The 19152-nt window shown below is 38.6% G+C and overlaps 1 protein-coding gene across 9 annotated transcripts in view; it reads left to right on the top strand.

Moving 5' to 3' along the window:
* Positions 1-19152, top strand: part of SMARCA2 (SWI/SNF related, matrix associated, actin dependent regulator of chromatin, subfamily a, member 2) — a 179626-nt gene that overhangs the window by 66919 nt on the left and 93555 nt on the right. For all 9 annotated transcript variants that reach the window (XM_063594038.1, XM_057298775.2, XM_063594037.1 and 6 more), the window contains exons 15-21: positions 1127-1290; positions 2642-2708; positions 3380-3490; positions 6124-6366; positions 7795-7908; positions 15963-16070; positions 16686-16772. In XM_063594038.1, the coding sequence (XP_063450108.1) occupies positions 1127-1290; positions 2642-2708; positions 3380-3490; positions 6124-6366; positions 7795-7908; positions 15963-16070; positions 16686-16772 (894 nt within the window). The remainder of the gene's footprint in view (positions 1-1126; positions 1291-2641; positions 2709-3379; positions 3491-6123; positions 6367-7794; positions 7909-15962; positions 16071-16685; positions 16773-19152) is intronic.

Raw genomic sequence — 19152 nt, 5'->3', positions numbered from 1 at the left:
TGGTACAAAGTATCTCAAGTGGCTTATGGAAGTATTGCTTCAAACCAATGTAGTGTCTCCCTAAGAAAAATTCTTGTCAATACAGTTTTATATGTATACATATACATTGGCACTGTCAACCACTTCTTGGTATATGTGTATATGTGCCTCATTCATTGTTTTCTCTTTTATTTGAGCTTCTGAAGGGAGGCATGCATCTTACAGACCTTCGTGTCTATCTGCTACAGCTCCTTGCATGGCCCCTTGAGCAGAATAGTCATTTAATAAATATTTTAAATAAACTAATTGCTTGCTTTGTTCTTACATAAAAAATTAACATTTCCCTAAGCATAACATCATTAGCAAGCTAAATTGACTTTAGCAAATGTATATATAATTGATCCTATCATTTAAATCCAGCATCTGTGGTATGATGGTGGAAGGGAATTGTTGGTTGGGGGATGGAGGTTTAACAATTTCGTATTTTCACCCAACCTTACTTTTGTACTTAACGTGGGGAATCTCTGGTACAGTGTTTTTGTACTTCAGAAATACGTTGAGCATGTTTCCAGTCGTCAGCTTCCAGTGTGCAGCCTCTGGGGAGTACCCACATTACAAAGTTTCCATGTGCTGCCTGGGAACTTTCTCTCTGCCAGGAAGAGAAATGTCCTCCTGTGGTCCCAGCAGAGTATCCCTGGCTCCCTGGTCACTCCGCCTTTTCACTGAGGGGACCTCACCCATATTACCAAAAAGGCTGTTTTTAATAATCTGTGATCTGTGTGCCAAATCTGCCTTCACATTGGCTTTTTATTCTTGGAGTGGTTGGATTAGATTTTGGTTTGGGCTTTTTTCATTTATAATAATTCTAGAATGTCATATACTGTGAAATACTAAGTGTGGATGAGCGGCAAAACTGCTTTAAAACTCACCTGTCAAGAAGCAAGAAGATAGAAAGCTTACTCATGGAGAGAATGCTCAGGCTCATATTTTACATTCTTTTTGCATTGGTGCTTCCCCCATTTTCCTACTGCGGGAAACCCAACATATAGCACTGAGGAGTTAAGAAGTCACAGCCTCACTTGAGTTGTATTAGTATTAATTACCTGTGCAGATCTTGGATAATTGAAGCAATTACTCTTCATTTCAGCTCCAGGGCCTGGAATGGATGGTTTCCCTGTATAATAACAACTTGAACGGAATCTTAGCCGATGAAATGGGGCTAGGAAAGACCATACAGACCATTGCACTCATCACTTATCTGATGGAGCACAAAAGACTCAATGGCCCCTATCTCATCATTGTTCCCCTTTCGTAAGTAAAGTCATTTATTCCACAGTCATCGTTCTGTATGTTGTAGAGTGCCCGATTAGTAGCTTGTCCTTGTTTTTTACTTAAGACAGAATTGTAGCATGTACTAACCTAAATCCAGATTACCAAGAGCATGTAATCTGGATTTAGGTTTTAATTTCCCACCCCTCCCCATCCTAGCCTGTTTGATTGGCTATTTAAGCACGGGACCGAGTGATTTTATCAGCCATCAGCATTACAGGTCTGCACAGCCTGAACACTGCATAGTGAGTCTTGCTCATCATTATTCCTTAAGTGGCTCACAAAGGGGAAAGGGGTGTGTGTGTGTGTGTGTGTGTGTGTGTGTGTGGGTGGGTGTGTGGGATTTCTTTGATTTTTTCCTTATTCCATTTCCAAAAGATGATATATTCTTAAATCTTCCTTTTAAAAGCAGAACATAAATCAAAATCATAACTAGGAGTTTTGCATTAAAATAACCTTAGTGTGTGCCCTGAGGTTATGTTTCAATGAGTTTGCTGCTTAGTAAGGACAGGCCTTTGCTGTTCGCCATTACGTTCCCAGTGCCTCACCTGCTAGGTGGTTCTTAGAAGGTCCTAAGTGGGCACTACTGAGTGAGGGCACAGTGATTCACAAGCACCCTCCCTGGGAGTTCAGTGTGTCTGCCTGTGGGTGTTAGGTTGCAGCTTTGTTCACCAAGGTCTTGTTATAGATCTCAATGCTGATATGAACTTGGACCTTCAGTAAGAAGAAGGATTCTATTAATATTATTGTGTTTTCTTTGAATTTTTTCTAATGAAGACTATTTGCAGCCCTTTTTGTATGAATTATCTGTATCTATAATATTTAGGCATCTTTTGCATTTGATCTATATTTTGCGTGTTCTGAATCATATGTACAGTGACACTTTCAGGGCTTTAAAAAACGTCATTCAATATTTCTTTCCCTGTTCCCTCTTGACAGATTTATTTTATGTTTTCATGTGGTTTTATAATTTCTTTTTCCTGACTCATCTTTTTTCTGAACCTATATGGCTGTTTATGAAGATTCCTAAAATCATTCTGGCAATTGCTCTTTTTTAATATCATATTACAGTTTAGTTTTTTGCTCTCTATATTTATGTATTCTTTAGTTTTTTTCTTACAAGATTTTTTTATGAACCACAAACTTGTCATGTTTTGTGACAGTTTGTTTTGAACTCTTATTTCCACACCTTTAAAATAAATATCTTGTTGAGATGTGTTATATTCTGTAGCCCCTTTCAAGGTGAGGCCTGAAAATGAATAAGAACATCTTTTTAACCATTGATTTTTATACAAATGTCTTTTTTCTGTTGTTGTTTTTTTTTTGTTCGTAGGACTCTATCTAACTGGACATATGAATTTGACAAATGGGCTCCTTCTGTGGTGAAGATTTCTTACAAGGTTTGGAATGCTGTATTTATATATAAATGTGGAAAAGCAAAAAATAGACCCTATTTTCTTCATTCCATATGCACATCTGTGAACTGTATTTGGTTGTAAAGTTTTGTCATGTACATCATGTACTAAACCGTGAGAGTTAATCATCCCAAGAAGATTACTGTAATAAACCATAATTACTTTCAGATAGTGAAATCCAGAAGAAAATTGTTAATTATCATATTGCAAGGTTTCTGATGAGAGTAATACAAATGACAAATATCACACATTCTGCGTGCTGCTGACTGGCTCGCTGTGGGCTGCTACCGTGCCCACTGTTCCTGCAAAGTCAGGCAATTACCCGGATGCCCGGGCTGCCTGCTGTGCTTTCTCAACAGAATTGGAGGCTTTCAGCAGAGCGGTGGGTTCTCTACTACCACAAATTCACTGTCATTTCCATTTCCCTTTGCCCTCCCACTGTCTTTGGTGGGAAAACCTTTCTAAAAAAAGATCTGAAAAGGGTCAAGACGTGTAATTTAGCCAAAACTTCCTCGTGTATAATAGATCAGTCTATGAGAATGTGTGTCTGTGCATTCTTCAGTCACATGTCTGGGCATCATTAAGCTATGAAAAGTGAGAAATAATGCACATATATGTCCATAGGATCATGCATGTATTTTTTTCTTTCCATTCAGGGTACTCCTGCCATGCGTCGCTCCCTTGTCCCCCAGCTACGGAGTGGCAAATTCAATGTCCTCTTGACTACTTATGAGTATATTATAAAAGACAAGCACATTCTTGCAAAGGTATGTTTTTAAAAAATTATTTTCTCTCTAATTAGGACCATTGCACTGGAATGTGAAGTATTGCCCAAGTCAGTAGTGTAATTGGATCCTTAGATGGCTTGTCCTTTTCTTTATTTTTTAAAAATTTTTTCAGAGTTTGATATGTTTTGGTCATGGATTTGATTTCATGCATGCTGTTTGTGTGTGTGTGTGTGTGTGTGTGTGTGTGTGTGTGTGTGTGTGTGTTTATGATTGATCCTGGGGCGGCTCTTGTCTATCCCCTCAGAGTTGATGAGTTTACATCTCTTAAAAAAATTCACCTGGTTGCTTCTGCAACTCTTTTCTCTCTAACAGCTTTGAACATTCTGGGGAAAGAAATAATTGTTTTTGTTGCCCTGAGATATTGTCAGTGTACCTTCATTCTTCTTGTGCCTTTGTTTCTCCAAAGATGAGCCAGACACCTCTCCATATGGTCTCCACCATACGAACATTTATCCAAGCAGTGGCTTTTGTGGTAGTCTTGTTTCAGGTTTTTCCTGGTGAAATAATAGACTATCATTGTTGGAATTACTTAAGGTTGTTTCTGTGACTATTTATTTGAAACTGAGAAAGAGGTGTTTCTGTGACTTACATGTCTCCTAATTTTTATGTCCTAAATTGTTCCTTAGCCACAAAGTAGAAATTTTTACTCCCATTTATATCATCTTGTCTTCTAATACATTCATGTGGAAAGATGGAAGTACTCTCTTTCGTGGAACAAATAATGAAAACTCTTTTTTTTCTCTTTAGTAATTTTTTTTACCCCATAAAGTTTTGAAAGCACTATAATCTGAAACTAAGTTATGTCCAAAATTGAATAGAATCTCTATTTCTGGGGTCTATTCTACCTCTGCATTAAACTCTTGCTCTGGGAACTGAGAGTTCCCTTCATGGCATCATAGGAAATAACAAAAAGGAAATGTGTTCCCAGGGGAGGTTTAATAATTGAGATGGCACTGGCAACAATGCTGTGTTCCACCTCCTCACACTCAGAGATGAATTTGGCAGTGTCAAAAATGATGTGTTTTCAATATTACTATGGGAATGTGTTTGTACATTTGAGATCCTTTTAAAAAAATTCATCTTGTGTCTTCTGCCTATGTATTTCAAGATTCATTGGAGACGCCTGGTAATGAGATGCACTGCTTTTATTTGTTGCTGGAGAAATGGAGCTATAGAAAGAGGTAGTAATTTTGTCCAAGTGGAAAACCTAATTAGTAGTAGACCCAATAGCAAAATCAAAGGCCTCTGATTCTTTATTATTTCATAAGCTAAATTAGGCAGGAAAGTAGATTTAGGATATTTATTTAAATATATTTTTTGTCTGCTTGCCTCTTTTCATGCTGTTGGTAAGTCTGAGGCAGTTGATGGTACAGTTTTAATTATCCTTAAACACTTTTCTTAGTGGTGGTGGAGGAAGGAAAAAAGATCGAGGTAGGTTTTTTTTTTCTTTTTTCTTACCTGTACATCCCAGCTTGACTGATGATTTTATTCCTTTTCCCCTGGCACGTCTGATGCTTCTAATGAGGAAGGCAAGGACTGTACAGAATACTTTCCTCATCTCCCTTCTCTCTCTAGGAGCTTTGCAGCAGGATCTGGGGACATCTGAGCACCAGATGTTTTTCTTGGCCATTGCCACTGTTGTGTAGAGAATGGATAGGCTTAGTGGAACATTCCTCATTGTTCTCACTTTAAGAAACTGAACAGTGCTCTTAAGAGGACTGAAGGGTAAGGTATGAGAGAGGGAACGTACTGTGTAGGCAGGAAGGAGGACTGGGCCATATAAGCATTCTGGACGTTTTACGCAATCGTCATCTTGGGGAAGTATGCTGTATTTAATTCTGCAGTTTTGGCATAAATACAGGAATGATATTTTTGCAGTGCGCTTTCTGCCAGTGAGTATATTCTTTTATTTTAGATAAAACAGGGGTCCTAGATCTGGCAGGTAAGGAATGTGCGTGTATTGAGGGAGCTTCGTTGTCAGACCTAATTTTTGAAAAGCCGTATGTACAAATTTAATGTGAAATAGTCCAACTTTTAAATGTTAGCAACCAGTCCAAACAAAACAAAACACACTTCCGAGCCAAGCCCTAAAGGTAGTAACCAGCCAGGCTAATAGAAAAGAAGGCATGGAGCCAAGAATATCTCAGCTGTAGAACCTGCTAGGGCCATCTTGGAAAAATCAGTCATTAACCTCTGCTTCAGGTGGGTACCTATATTCTATGCCTGTCATGAGCTGAAATAGCATGACCATGAAATCTGGGATAGCTGTCATGATACGTATTAATAGAAGGGGCATTGGATGGGGAGAGGCAGGATCCACACGTGGAAACAACCATGTCATTCTGGACCCAAATTTCCTTCTTTGTAAAAAGTTGATTTGGAATTACGTGGTCTGTAAGGAACATTGTTCCTTTAACATTCTATTATTATAGGATGTCTTATGCGGCCTATCAGGCATGAGACATTGTTGAGATTCCCTTGTCTCAAAGGTAATCACAGCATATCATATACCAAGGATGGGTTCTTTGGTTTTCCGCACCACCACTTGCTTGTTGGAAATAGTTGTATTTTCCCTTGCTTACTACACGTCCGTCCTTCCTCTTGTGTTATAGATTCGGTGGAAATACATGATAGTGGACGAAGGCCACCGAATGAAGAATCACCACTGCAAGCTGACTCAGGTCTTGAACACTCACTATGTGGCCCCCAGAAGGATCCTCTTGACTGGGACCCCGCTGCAGAATAAGCTCCCTGAACTCTGGGCCCTCCTCAACTTCCTCCTCCCAACAATTTTTAAGAGCTGCAGCACATTTGAACAATGGTTCAATGCTCCATTTGCCATGACTGGTGAAAGGGTACTGGTCTGACTTTTGTTTTTTCCACTGCATGACAATGACATGAAATGAAAGGCCCTAAAGCTGAGAACATTAGAGCCACAGAACACCCGCAGGGTGGTTTCCACTGTTGTTTATTTTATGAAACCCATCGGTGGGTGGACATGGTCTTGTGGTGGGGTTATTTTCCCCTCCTAGGAAAATGGATCTAGTGGTACATGGGGCATCTAACCCCTTTGTCTTTTGCCAGCATGTTTACCAGGCTACCAGAAAAGGGTCCCAACTGGTGGAATGCTTAACTGCAGTGGGCCACAGGGAGGATGAACATGGAGATATTTTGCTGAAGTAATTTAACCAGACCAAATTAACCAACTAAATACAAGCTTTAAACAAATCTTTCCTTGTTATAAACTTGGAGTTCCCTTTAAAATATTTCCACATAAAGATTTTGTGTGTAAAACAGAACTAGTTTTCACAAATTTTCTGCAGACCTTTTTTTTTTCTTTTTAGGTTTTAATGTGATTTTCAGTTTTGTGTGTACATAAATAGTCTTCCTGGAGTAGCCATTTATTTTCCAATTTCTTATTGTTCCTTCCACTGTCTTCTCTTAAGAGCTCATTTATGAAAGGTAGACAATGGGCCATTGCAAGAAAAGAAATGGGCACACGTCAGTTTCATAGTGGTTCCTCATTCATAGGAATGAAAAGCCACTAAAAATGCTTTAGTAAAATTTCGGTTTGAATTATTTGGCCCTTTGATGTTGAGGCACGTGGGCCCATCCTCAGTAGTTAACTCACTGGCTTGCCCATTTGTAGAAAGTAGTGTCAATCAACTCTGCCCCCTAGAGGTTAATAGCAGAAGGTGAAAGAGAAAGCCGGGAAATTTATAAGATGGACTAAACTTGAACTAGACAGGGCTGAGAAAAGGAAAGGAGGGAAGTTAGAGGGACTTAGAGGTTCACCAGCACAAACTGGATCAACTCTTGTTCCTCTTCTTTATATGTTCAAGCCCCTGTTCCTTTAGTATGTTTCTGTGTCTGAGACAACCAAGACGAAGGGCCTAACTTAAGGCTGCCACTTTAAATAGGGAACATATTAACTATTGCCCCCCTTCTCCCATTCTATCTCAATCTTCAGTCTGTCTTCATTGACAGTCATATCCCATACAATTTGAGGCTGTTGACACTACTGATAAAAAACTGGTGGCTTCCGGGCTCTTTTCCACAGAACTCAGTGTTAAGACAAAGACACCTATTTAGAGGTCATTTTGTTACCACTTGGTAGGCAGGTGGGAAGATAATTCAGAGGTAGATATGACAGGCTTAAACTTGGCTTTAATGCATGTAAAATGTCAATCATGTATTGAACCACATATATGTAACATAAAGCTTTATTGTATGAAACATCCTTTTCTTTAAAAAATCAAATTCATAATAAGCCTCTCTTACAGGTGGACTTAAATGAAGAAGAAACTATATTGATCATCAGGCGTCTACATAAGGTGTTAAGACCATTTTTACTAAGGAGACTGAAGAAAGAAGTTGAATCCCAGCTTCCCGAAAAAGTATGTTGCACAACCAAAAGTTGTGGGGTTTTTTTTTCCTCCAGCAAATATATTTGAAGTACCTGCCTCTGAAATTGTGTTTCTGAAACAGCAGACTCATATTGTAGTTAATAGTATCTTGAAAATATCTTAAATTGTTTTTTTGTTTGATAGGGCTAGAGAGAGCAGGGAAATTATAGCATTTGCAGCCTGTTTTCCAAAAGCGTTCGAGCAGATTTTATAAAATTATCAAATTCACTGAGTCTCATTTACATTTTAATTTTAGATTTTTTTTTTTTTTTTTTTAAGTTACGGACCTCATTGAGTTCACTGTTGCAGGCACTGTAGAATTGTTCTGCTTATAAGTGAATGGAAGATTTGGCGTTGGGGACTTGTATCATCATTGAAGGGGGTGGTAAACATTTACAGGTTTTCTAGAAATTTATTTAACATTTGATGTTTGTGATGTCACCATTCTGACAGTAAGTGAAAAAACAGAGTTCCTGCAAATTACAGACACATCATCTAATTATTCGGGGACATTATTTTTGTTCTGTGCCATAAAAATAAGTTCCTGTGAACATTTTAAGCCAGTATTTTTCAGACTAACTTTTGGAAACTTAGTCTGCAGTACTTTAGAACACTTTTTGAGCCCTTAGCTCCATGTTTTGGGGTTGGTGTGAGTATTAGTTTAATAGGTTTCTGATCATATTTTGGAACCATGCATATTTGAATTCTAAGTTTCATTCTCTTAAAGATAGTTTAGCATTGTATACTATTTGTTGCATGAGGTATTTTGATTTGAGTTTTTTCTTTAGAAGAGCCAATTCTGAAATGTCTTATTTTTGCATGATTGTGGTTTTTCTGGGTAACGACTCTATTTTTGGACAGATTGGTTCATCCTGTTCATTTTTAAGTGGGAGTTTTCAAGATGGTGTACAAAGTTGATCACTTTGTTATGAGAGAATTTTATTCCCTAATCCTTTATGCATTGCCAGAAAAAAAAATTAAAAATGACTTTTATACCATGCATATCTCAGTGAAAGTCTAAGTATTTAAGTATTTTATTCTGCTGGTGAATGCATCTTGGATGTAGAATGCTATTGATATTCCCTTGGACTTCCTGTGGTCTTGGCCTCTGGGTAGCACCCTTTCTGTTCAACATGGAGTTTAGTTACTGAGTAGATAAATTGATGAATGGGTATAGTGGCCATGTGGGTGCCTTGAATTACTTCCTAGCATACAGTTATGGTGATTCTGCAAGTGATAGAGATGGAATGTTAAACATTTTAATTTATCCCATAATTTCTTTTTTTTTCTTTAGAAGAGGTATAAAATAAAAGGCAATTAACTGAAGCCCTTCATTTATTCATTCCATAAGACTTCTTAATCTTGTTCATTCACTTCTAAGACTGGCTAATACAGATAGATTTTTAAAAATATATTGCAAGTTGAAAGTATGTTATGTTGTAAGAAAATCCACTAGAGAAAAATTGAAATTTTTGCAGCCTAAGAATTATGAGGTGATTAATTATATCACAAAGGAATTCTTTGCTTTACAAAAATATTTATTTTATGGTTCTTTCTACAAGAGAAGTTCCTGAGTATACTTGAAGGATGATAAAATTTTTAAGAAATGTATTTACCCTCAAATGATCAAGAGTATGTCTCTTGCATAAAGTATACATGTATTTATTAACACCCAGAGTATTATATTTGAGGTATGTAAAATACTCAGTGTGTGGTATTATCTACCTTTAGAGGTATCTGTACCTTTAAAGGCAGCCATGTTATCTTTTCCTTTGGTGGAGTGGAAATCATGGGCTCTGCCTGTCAGAGTAGGCATGGGTTTCACCACATTCTCCATCTCTTACTATGTGAACTTGGGCAAGTCATCTAACCTAAATGGGTCTTAGTGTTCTCATCAGTGAACTGGAAGATAAATGACTCTGTCTTATGGAGTTGTGAGGATTAAATGATGTAGGGCTCCTAATACCATGCCAGGCACATGGTAGGCACCCAACCAATGACAGCTGCTTCTACCATATTCCTTATTTTCTACTCATGTTGCTGTCTCTGTTATTAATGGGAGTTCCATTTTCCTATTCTTCAAGCTCTTTCTCACTGTTCTCTTGTCTTTGCTATCCTTCCGGTAGCCCCCCCACATCTCTCTCCATAAACTTTTCAAGCACTTTGTGTGTGTATGTGGTTGTTGTTGTTATGGCTGGGCTGATGTTCATTTTCTACTTTTTCAGCCTTGTTAGGATTTTTTTTTTTTAGCCTGGGGAAAGTTGGAAATTTCATTGCCATCTTAGGGGGTAAAAAAGTTTCTTCTACCACCACTGCTTACAGCCACAAACAATGCGTATGTCTTACTTAGCCTGAATAAAGAATCCAGAAAGGAACTATGGCACATGGAGGAAAAGGCTAAATACTTTCACAGCAGTAATTCTCAAATGTTTTTATGAAAAAAGAGCCATATAGGAAAGAGGCTTTTACTTTTATTTTTTAATTTATGTGTAGTAAAATTTGCTTCTTTTGGTGTATAGTTTTATGAGTTTTGACAAATGAAGAGTTGTGTTAACCATGCCCACAACAAAAATTCAAAACAATGTAATCATCCACCGCTCCAAAAAAAATTCCCCGGTATTTCCTGGTACTACTTCTTTTCAGTCAAACCCTCCCTCGGCTCTTAGCCTCATGCAGCCACTAATCTGTTCTCCATCCCTGTCTATAGCTTTATCTTTTCCAAAATGTCGTATGAGTAGAATAAGACAATATATAACCTTTTGCATGTTTTTTTTTAATTTGGCAAAATGTGTTTCAGATTCATCCATGTTGTTGCATGTATCAATAGTTGGTTCATTTTTATTGTTGAATAATATTCCATTACATGGATGCAGCGCAGTTTGTTTGACATTTGGGTAATTTCTAGTTTTTGACAATTATGAATAGAGCTGCTATAAACTTTCATGTACAGGTTTTTGTGTGAACATAGGTTTTCATTTCACTTGAGTAAACGCCTTAGGTGTATGACTGGTTGATCGAATGGTCAGTGTATACATAGATTTGTAAGAAACTTCTGCATTGTTTCTTAGACTGTCTGAAGCACTGGGTAGTCCCACCAGAAATATATGACCATTCCACTTCCTCCACATTCTCATTAGTGCTTGCTATTGTCAGTTTTTCAAGATTTTTAGCCATTCAATAGGTGCATAGTGGCGTCTTGTAACTTTGATTTGCATTCTCTAATGTCTAATACTGTTGAGCATCTTTTCATGTGCTTTCTCAGGTGAAACTAAAGCAGGTATATAAAGGCCACAGTTTTGTAAATGCAGGTCAACCGCATAGGAAAATTAGCTTTAATATTAGTCTAATGGAACACTTAATGAGCAAGGGAATATACCCACCGCCCAACCACCAACACCGCTAAGCTGTTGGCATAAAATCCATTTCTTATGCATGGGAAAGAATGCCAAATAGAAAAGGGATTATATAAGAACAACTTAAGCTAAATAAAAATTGATTTTTCTATTTAGCTCACATTTAAGGTTGTCTGTGCTGACTCTTTTGTTAATTCATATCATCAAGAACCAACGATACTTGTAATTGGCTGGGTATTTCTTTATGTCTAAATATGCTAAAATATGTATATAATATCTGAGGTTAACTAGAGGTTGACCTACCTAAAGTCAATCCTGATTCTGATATAATTTTTGAAAAACACCAACAAAGCTTTGCTTACATTGGCAATTTGTGTATTCATTATATCAAATTTTGGAATGCTTAGCATAATTAATCATTACTTTGTTCCTCTCTCATGCCATAGCGTTTAGAACCTGAGACTTTTCATAAATTGAATCATATTGTTTACAAATCTCAGTTCACAAAGTGGTGATATATCGCATGTAGTTTAGGTTTATTATTCCAGTAAAACATCCTTTAGGAAGGGGAATTATAAATGAAGAATAGTATTCAGGCAGAAGCTATGAACAAAGTTCAAATACTTCTACAGGGGTATATAAGAAGAAATGCTGAGCCAGTATAATGACCTGATTTGCCTACTTTTAGGGACCAGTAAGGCCATTTACTAACATAAGAATGCTTAGGAGATAATTACCAGATACATGAGGTCAGCACCTCAGTTTTACATATGATTTAAACAAAAATAGCTCCAGTGGCTCTCACAAACCTAACTTACTGGGAGAATCACCCCCGTGAAGAAGTCACAAGTTTCATTTGCTATAGCACCAGTATATTTTGAGGAGCTTTCACATGCATGCTCTAAACAGATGCCATCACATTTTTTGGGGGATGAACTCAGACTCAACCGAGTTGGAGTTGGCACGATTATTATAAAAACTTCTCTCATCACTGTGATTCAGTGTGGTGGCTTTATAATTGTTCAGTCCATCCCTTTTCTTGATACAAACCTGTTGATTGCCTGCTCTGTACGTTATACTGCACTCAGGCCAGGTGGGAGGCACAATATACCAGAAATGGGAGGCATGGTGTGAGAAGTCAACAGACTTGGCTGTGGACATGAGGGCTACTCACACTGAATAATAGTGTGGCAATGCAAGGCAGCATCATCCCACCAATCAGAATGAATGATCCAGGCATTCAGGTGGTTTAGGACGGGGTACCCAGTATGTACACATGGGTGTATGTGTTGGGAAATGCTTGTTAGTAATCCATTGGGTGGAGAAAGATGTTAGAACAATCATATATATTGATCTTTCTCTTAAAAAATCTTCACTGATATTTAACATGCAGATTGACACTGGTACTTATGTGGTAGGTACGCATGTGTGTCTGAAAGCGAGTCATGTGCTGGGGGAGTACACTGTGTAGGTTATCCCAGGGGAAGCGTGAGAGTGGGTTTCCACCACTGGGAGCATCTGATAGTCCTTTCATCCTTGCTGCCTGGTTCATTTACTTTCTGCCAATGGTGAGGCATTATGGGTTTCCCCGTGCCCAGATAAGGAGATTTAGTATGATCTGATTTTAACTAAACTAACACCCCTGGTCCCCAGAAGGGCTTAAAGGGATTCTGCAAAGGAGTGCAGGTTGAAATCACATAAGCATAGATGAACAACGGGAAAAAGGCCATCCTGTCTCTTTTCCCATTCCTAGTATTGGTTTTCAACAGCCACATCATGGTACATGGGCTGGAGTTGACCAAAAATATTAGATATCATCAAATTGGCAGCTTTAAATAGGGATATAAATCAACTTCCTTTAACATTGACCCGTGCCCTGAAAGTAACTCATATCTTGAGACATTAATATTAGTGCATGCATATAGTAATTCATAAATAAATATGTAGATATATATTGGGAAAATGAGCTTTAGCATGTCTTCTTGTTTTTCTTCTCCATTATCAAAGAAGCTTACTGACAAACTTCTTTGAGAGAAATGAAAGGGAAATTGGCTTTGGCTGATAGTGTGATTGGGAAAGATCTTAAAAAGGGCCCTCAAGGTAGAGTAGAGTTAGAAAGGAGCCTTAAGACTAAGTAAGGACATCCCAGGCCTGGAGAAAAGTACACAAACAAACCAAGTGGCATGGAGTTGTTTGAGAAGGCTCTGGGAGCAAACATAAAATATAGTTGTGAAGCTTATGTGATTTTTGATCACGTGTATTAAATCCCCTAATTGTGTGAGGAAAGAGACTCTGCCTTCTAAGAGCAGCCATCAGGTCCTTGAGAGCTGCTTGCCTCTCTGCTGACTTGACCTCGTTGAGAATGCTTGGCATCCCTGTCTCCATGGTATCACCATGCCTGCCTCCTGCTTTCCAAACTCCTTCACCTCCAGCCCTTAGCAGTGGCTGACTGAGAGGAAGGTGCTTGAGTGTTCTTTCCTGAATTCTGGATCTGCCTTCCCCAAATGCACAAGCATCAGCCATGCCTTCCACATTCAGGAAGGTTTGATCAAGCCAGCAGGGAGGTGCAGGTGAAGGTGAACCTCAGGCAGAGCTAGGAAGCCTGAAAATCTCCTCAGTCGTCCTAACGTGGAGCTTAAAAGAGTGGATTCTATTTCAAATCCTAACTGTGCCATTCAATAGCTATATCTTTGGGCCTGTAGCTAAACCTCTGTGGTGTTCAGATTCCTAATCTATAAAACGAGAAGGCTAAATGTGGCTATCCCAGTAGAGCTCTTTTGTGTGTTAAATGAGAGAAGGCACAGAAAGCACTTTGCACGGGGCCTTTTCTATGGAAAGAGCCCAGTAATATTAGTCCTTGATGTCATTTTACCATTATACTTGTTAAAGTCTAAAGTTGTTCAGCGTTTTTCTTTACCCTTATCAAATGTCATTGTGAGTTAACAGCTCTTGAAAAAGTAGAAGCCTGGGGTAATCATTTCACAATGTTGATGTATATCAAAATATCACAGACATACCTTAAATATACACAATATGTACTTGTATATATTATACCTTTATAAAATATTATACCTTGATACAATTATACCTCAATACAGCTGAAAAAATTAGAATTTTTTTTTTTTTTTTTTTTTTGAGACAGAGTCTTGCTCCGTCACCCAGGCTGGAGTGCAGTGGCGTGATCTCAGCTCACTGCAACCTCCGCCTCCCGGGTTCCAGCGATTCTCCTGCCTCAGCCTCCTGAGTAGCTGGGATTACAGGCACACACCACCATGCCTGGCTAATTTTTGTATTTTTAGTAGAGCTGGGGTTTCATTATGTTGGTCAGGCTAGTCTGGAACTCCTGACCTCATGATTTGCCCGCCTCAGCCTCCCAAAGTGCTGGGACTGCAGGCATGAGCCACCACACCTGGCCAAATTATAGAAAATTTTCATAAAAAAAAAAAAGGAGAAGTACTTTAAACATACAACATGATCAGTTATCTAAAACACAAAGCCTGCATTAAATGCATACTTATTTATTAATCTTGGAGATTTTTCTTTCACCTGGCCAAGAAGGTCATTAAAAACTAAAGCATGTTTTTGGAGGGTTACTTACACTTCTCACCTTTTCTGTAAAAGAGCAGGCTTTTCTCTAATCTCATTTGATGCATCAAAATGTGTGGCCAGAAACTATTAATTGTGGTTCCATTTGGTCTGACAGATTCCTTCTAAAGCAACAGTTGAATGAATATTCAAGTTCTCTGTGACCTCTTCTCCCTGGCCCTCAGAGCTGCAAATAATGTGATCATTTTACATCAGTTTATTACACATTAGTCAGCTTGCTGATTTATTTTTAATCACATTCTGCATATTTCTAGGCATTAATCTGATGTTTATTATGAGAATTGCACATTTGTATTATTGGGATTCTTTTTTAAATAAAGAAAAACAATGGTAGGAAATAAGGCAGATTTTATGTATTAGGAGTATGATAAAGTATGCAGGTGTGTGATAAACCATGAGCATGTGAATTCCCCTTAACTTTTTAAAATTGGATTTTGATGGTATTTCAACTGGAAGCATAGGGGGCCTTGTCCTCCTTTAGATGACCATAAAGTAGTGTCCAATTGTGGATTAATTTCTCTCTTCCACCTGTTCTTACTATGTTGTATCCTGCCATTTCTCAAGAGTAGAAGGTAATGGTAGTCACCCTAGGGATGTTATAAATCTCACTTTAAGACTAGTATTAGAGATACCACATGTGACCATTTAAAAATGTTTCACAAAGAAAATCACAGGATATTTGCCAGTCACTGCTTTTCCTAAAACCGTTCTGCTCATAGGAAAGGAAGTATAATTGGGAAGTGAAGGAAATGCTAAAAATATCCCATATTGAACATTTTTGAATTTAAACAGTTTGTAAGCCATTCTCTCTCTCAAATTTGGAACCAAGTCAAGAAATTTCAGAAAACATGACCCTAGCATCAATTACATATAACCTTTAGAAGGGCCCCCCATCATAATGGCACCTTTAACAATGATGACTCTGGTCTCTTCTGACACCCCCATCTCACCCCGCACCCCGTGAATCCAAGAAAGAGAAAGAGAGACACCTTTGTGCTTCCAGGAGTGACACTGACTCAGCAGACTTCTTAGAACAGGCGCCTTCTCCTTCCTGCTCTTGCCTACTTACTGTTCTCTTTTCTGCAGGTGGAATATGTGATCAAGTGTGACATGTCAGCTCTGCAGAAGATTCTGTATCGCCATATGCAAGCCAAGGGGATCCTTCTCACAGATGGTTCTGAGAAAGATAAGAAGGTACGTTGCGAAAGATGATGCAACTCCAGGTGCTGTGGTATGTCTTCTCATGGCTGTGACATTGAATATTCACAGGAAGCATCCCTGCTAATGCTGATTTGTTAAAGTAAATCACTGGACCTCCTTTGAGCTATTATAGCTGCCAAAGATAATCTCTTCACCTCTTAGCTGCATTGGGGCAGGAAGAAAGAAGGAATATGTTCATATTACCAAAATAGTTAGCTCTGCTTATGTCAATTTTGCAGCAAATATATTCTGCCTAAGTGTGGGGTGGCATTTTAGAAGGTTTTAAAATCCAGTTTCACTCCCTGGGCATCTGTTCTGTGCTTCTGTGTTCCGGAGTCCTACGGAATAGACAGTCATGTCGCAAAGCCATCGACTGGACATCATCCTTCAAGGTTCACTTTTTTTGTAGCATAAGTTAATCACAAGAAAGACATTATGTCTAACTCAGGAACTGCTATATAATTAAAGAAGCTTTGAACCACAAGGTGTGTAGGTGACTGAAAAAACCTATGGTCCTTTGTCCTTTGTATAAGAAGCCCAGTGTGAAGGATCTGAAATGTCTGACCAGTTAATAATTAATTCTATTTTTCCCTTTCCACTGATTCTTAGGGGAAAGGAGGTGCTAAGACACTTATGAACACTATTATGCAGTTGAGAAAAATCTGCAACCACCCATATATGTTTCAGCACATTGAGGTAAGTCTGTATTGTGTGTTTTGAGCCTGATTGTGCTAATCATACTAATGCTAGTTAAAAAAAACAAACAAACAGAAAAAAAAAACCAAAATAGATTTAAAACATGTTGGTGGAAGTTGAGATGACATGATCTGATAGCTCGACAAGCAGAATTAACAAACATGAGTATTCTGGTTATGGGTTCTCATTGGCACCAAGCATTTGAGCATCTGGAATTTTATAACCAAGAGTTTAAAGTGGAGAGAAAATGCTATAAGCAGTGGCTCACTTGTGTGGGTTTGGGTAAGTACTGTGAATTACCTTGTTATACTGGGTGCTCTGAAATTGAAGATAATGATAAATACATTCAGCTTCTTCAAAAGAATCCTGTGAAAAATATTAAAATAATGTATTTATGACTTCTAAAGAGAAAGATTTTCTTTACATATTTTCTTTGTAAAAGACACTGGCTTTAGTCTGTTACTTTGATTTATATTTTTCCTTTCTTGTTTCTGTCATGATGATGTAAATCCAGGCTTTCATCCTGATGCTCAGGTCTCTAGAAAGCTATTTTGCAGGGAGAGGACATTTTCTGCCATGTTCACTCCATGTGCATAAGTTTCCTAAATTGACAGTGTTTCACCCCAGTCGGCACAATTGACTGGAGCAGGAATGAAAAGGAGCCACAATTGTATTCCCCATTTGTCATTGCTGCTGCTGAGGCAAATGGTCCTGGTGGCAATTATTTGCCAGGGTAGTGCCTACTTGCTACTGCAAAATGGGCAGGAGACATAGAGAACATCACTGCAGGGCTCCAGTGTCTGCACCAATTTATTTTAAAAAATACATAGAAACTTCTGGAAAGTTAAAACTTAATCGCAGTATAAAAATGGACTTGGAGCACTCTTCTTTTCGAATATTCTTTTTTGTCCCTTATTTTTGGCAGTTGTACATGTCAGGTCAGAGTATTCATTGCACACCATATCCACATGTCAGAGTTCTTTGCTAGCTGTGCTGGATAATTGGAAAGATTTCTGACACTGCTATTCAAGGAGTCCATAGGAGAAAGTATCCATAGACACTGGGAAGTGTACCCATAGACATAGGAGAGAGTGTGTGGGCGTAGAGGAGAATATCCATCGACACAGAGGAAAGTACCTACATACTGGAGTAAAATGACAACAGCAACAACACTTTAAAAATCTCATGGCTGGGTGCAGTGGCTCACCCCTGTAATTTGGGAGGCCGAGGCAGGAGTTCGAGACCAGCCTGGCCAACATGGTGAAACCCCGTCTAAAACTACAAAATTACAAAACTACAAAAATTAGCTGGGTGTCGTTGCAGGCACCTGTAATCCTAGCTATTCAGGAGGCTTAGGAAAGAGAATTGCTTGAACCCGGGAGGTGGAGGTTGCAGTGAGCTGAGATCGCGCCGTTGTACTCCAGCCTGAGTGACAACAGCGAAACTCGGTCTCAAAAAAAAAAAAAAAAAAGTCACAGTTATTTACATATATTGTTGAAGGGGAATGCAATGGCCAATAATGAGTTCATATCCACCAGGTCACTTTGTAACTGTGAACTGGGGTAAGTCCCTCAGATTCTTCATGTTGTAATGTGCTTGATTTGTAAACAGGGGTAATAATAGATTATAATACTGGCAGGAGGACCAGCTTTTAAACAATAACATGTGAAGCATCTTGTAAACTGATGGCATGTTATGTCAGATTTAAGGTACCCATGAATTGGTGGTGGGTGTATGTTGGGTTCAGAGGAGCTGGGAAAAAAGTCGAATGATGAAACTGTCTGGGATTTTGTTAGTTTAACCTGTTACCCACTGTCCCATTTTTTCTGAAAACAATTTTAAGACACGTATGGTAATCTATGGGGGCCTTTGGGGACTTAGGAATTTTGAAGATTAAGCATCAATCTTACTTCGTTTTGGTTATCATAAAAGAAATGACCCCTTGAGCCATGCTGGGCTAAGTAGGGAAGGAAGGGAGATGATGCCTTCTGTCCTCCAGCTTCAGTTTGGAGGGTGGGAAAGGATAGAGGAGGAGGGGGAATCATGAAGGAAGCGAAGTTTAAGGTGCATGCCCTTCAGTACCTACCTGTTGACATTTTAAGTAGCAGTTGGTAGAAAGGCAGACTCTGATTTGCAATTTTTTTTTCCTAGAAACAAGAGATCCACAGTTATTGGCAAATCTATTGACAACTATGGAACAGAGATGGTGTGTGAATTTGCCTTTGTTGTGTTTCGTTTGCCACACACCCTTTGTTCATACTAAATCCTGCCAGATGCTGAGCCTCAAAATGGGTCTCACTGCCTCCCTGGGGACCTTAAACTCAAGAAATGGAAACAGTATTTTTAACATGATGCTGTTACCTAATCTCCAACAGCATCC

The sequence above is a fragment of the Pan paniscus genome, chromosome 11, assembly GCF_029289425.2.
Source record: "Pan paniscus chromosome 11, NHGRI_mPanPan1-v2.0_pri, whole genome shotgun sequence".
Classification (NCBI taxonomy): domain Eukaryota; kingdom Metazoa; phylum Chordata; class Mammalia; order Primates; family Hominidae; genus Pan; species Pan paniscus.
Note: the sequence above shows the minus strand (reverse complement) of the source record. Positions and strands in the feature narration are given on the sequence as shown.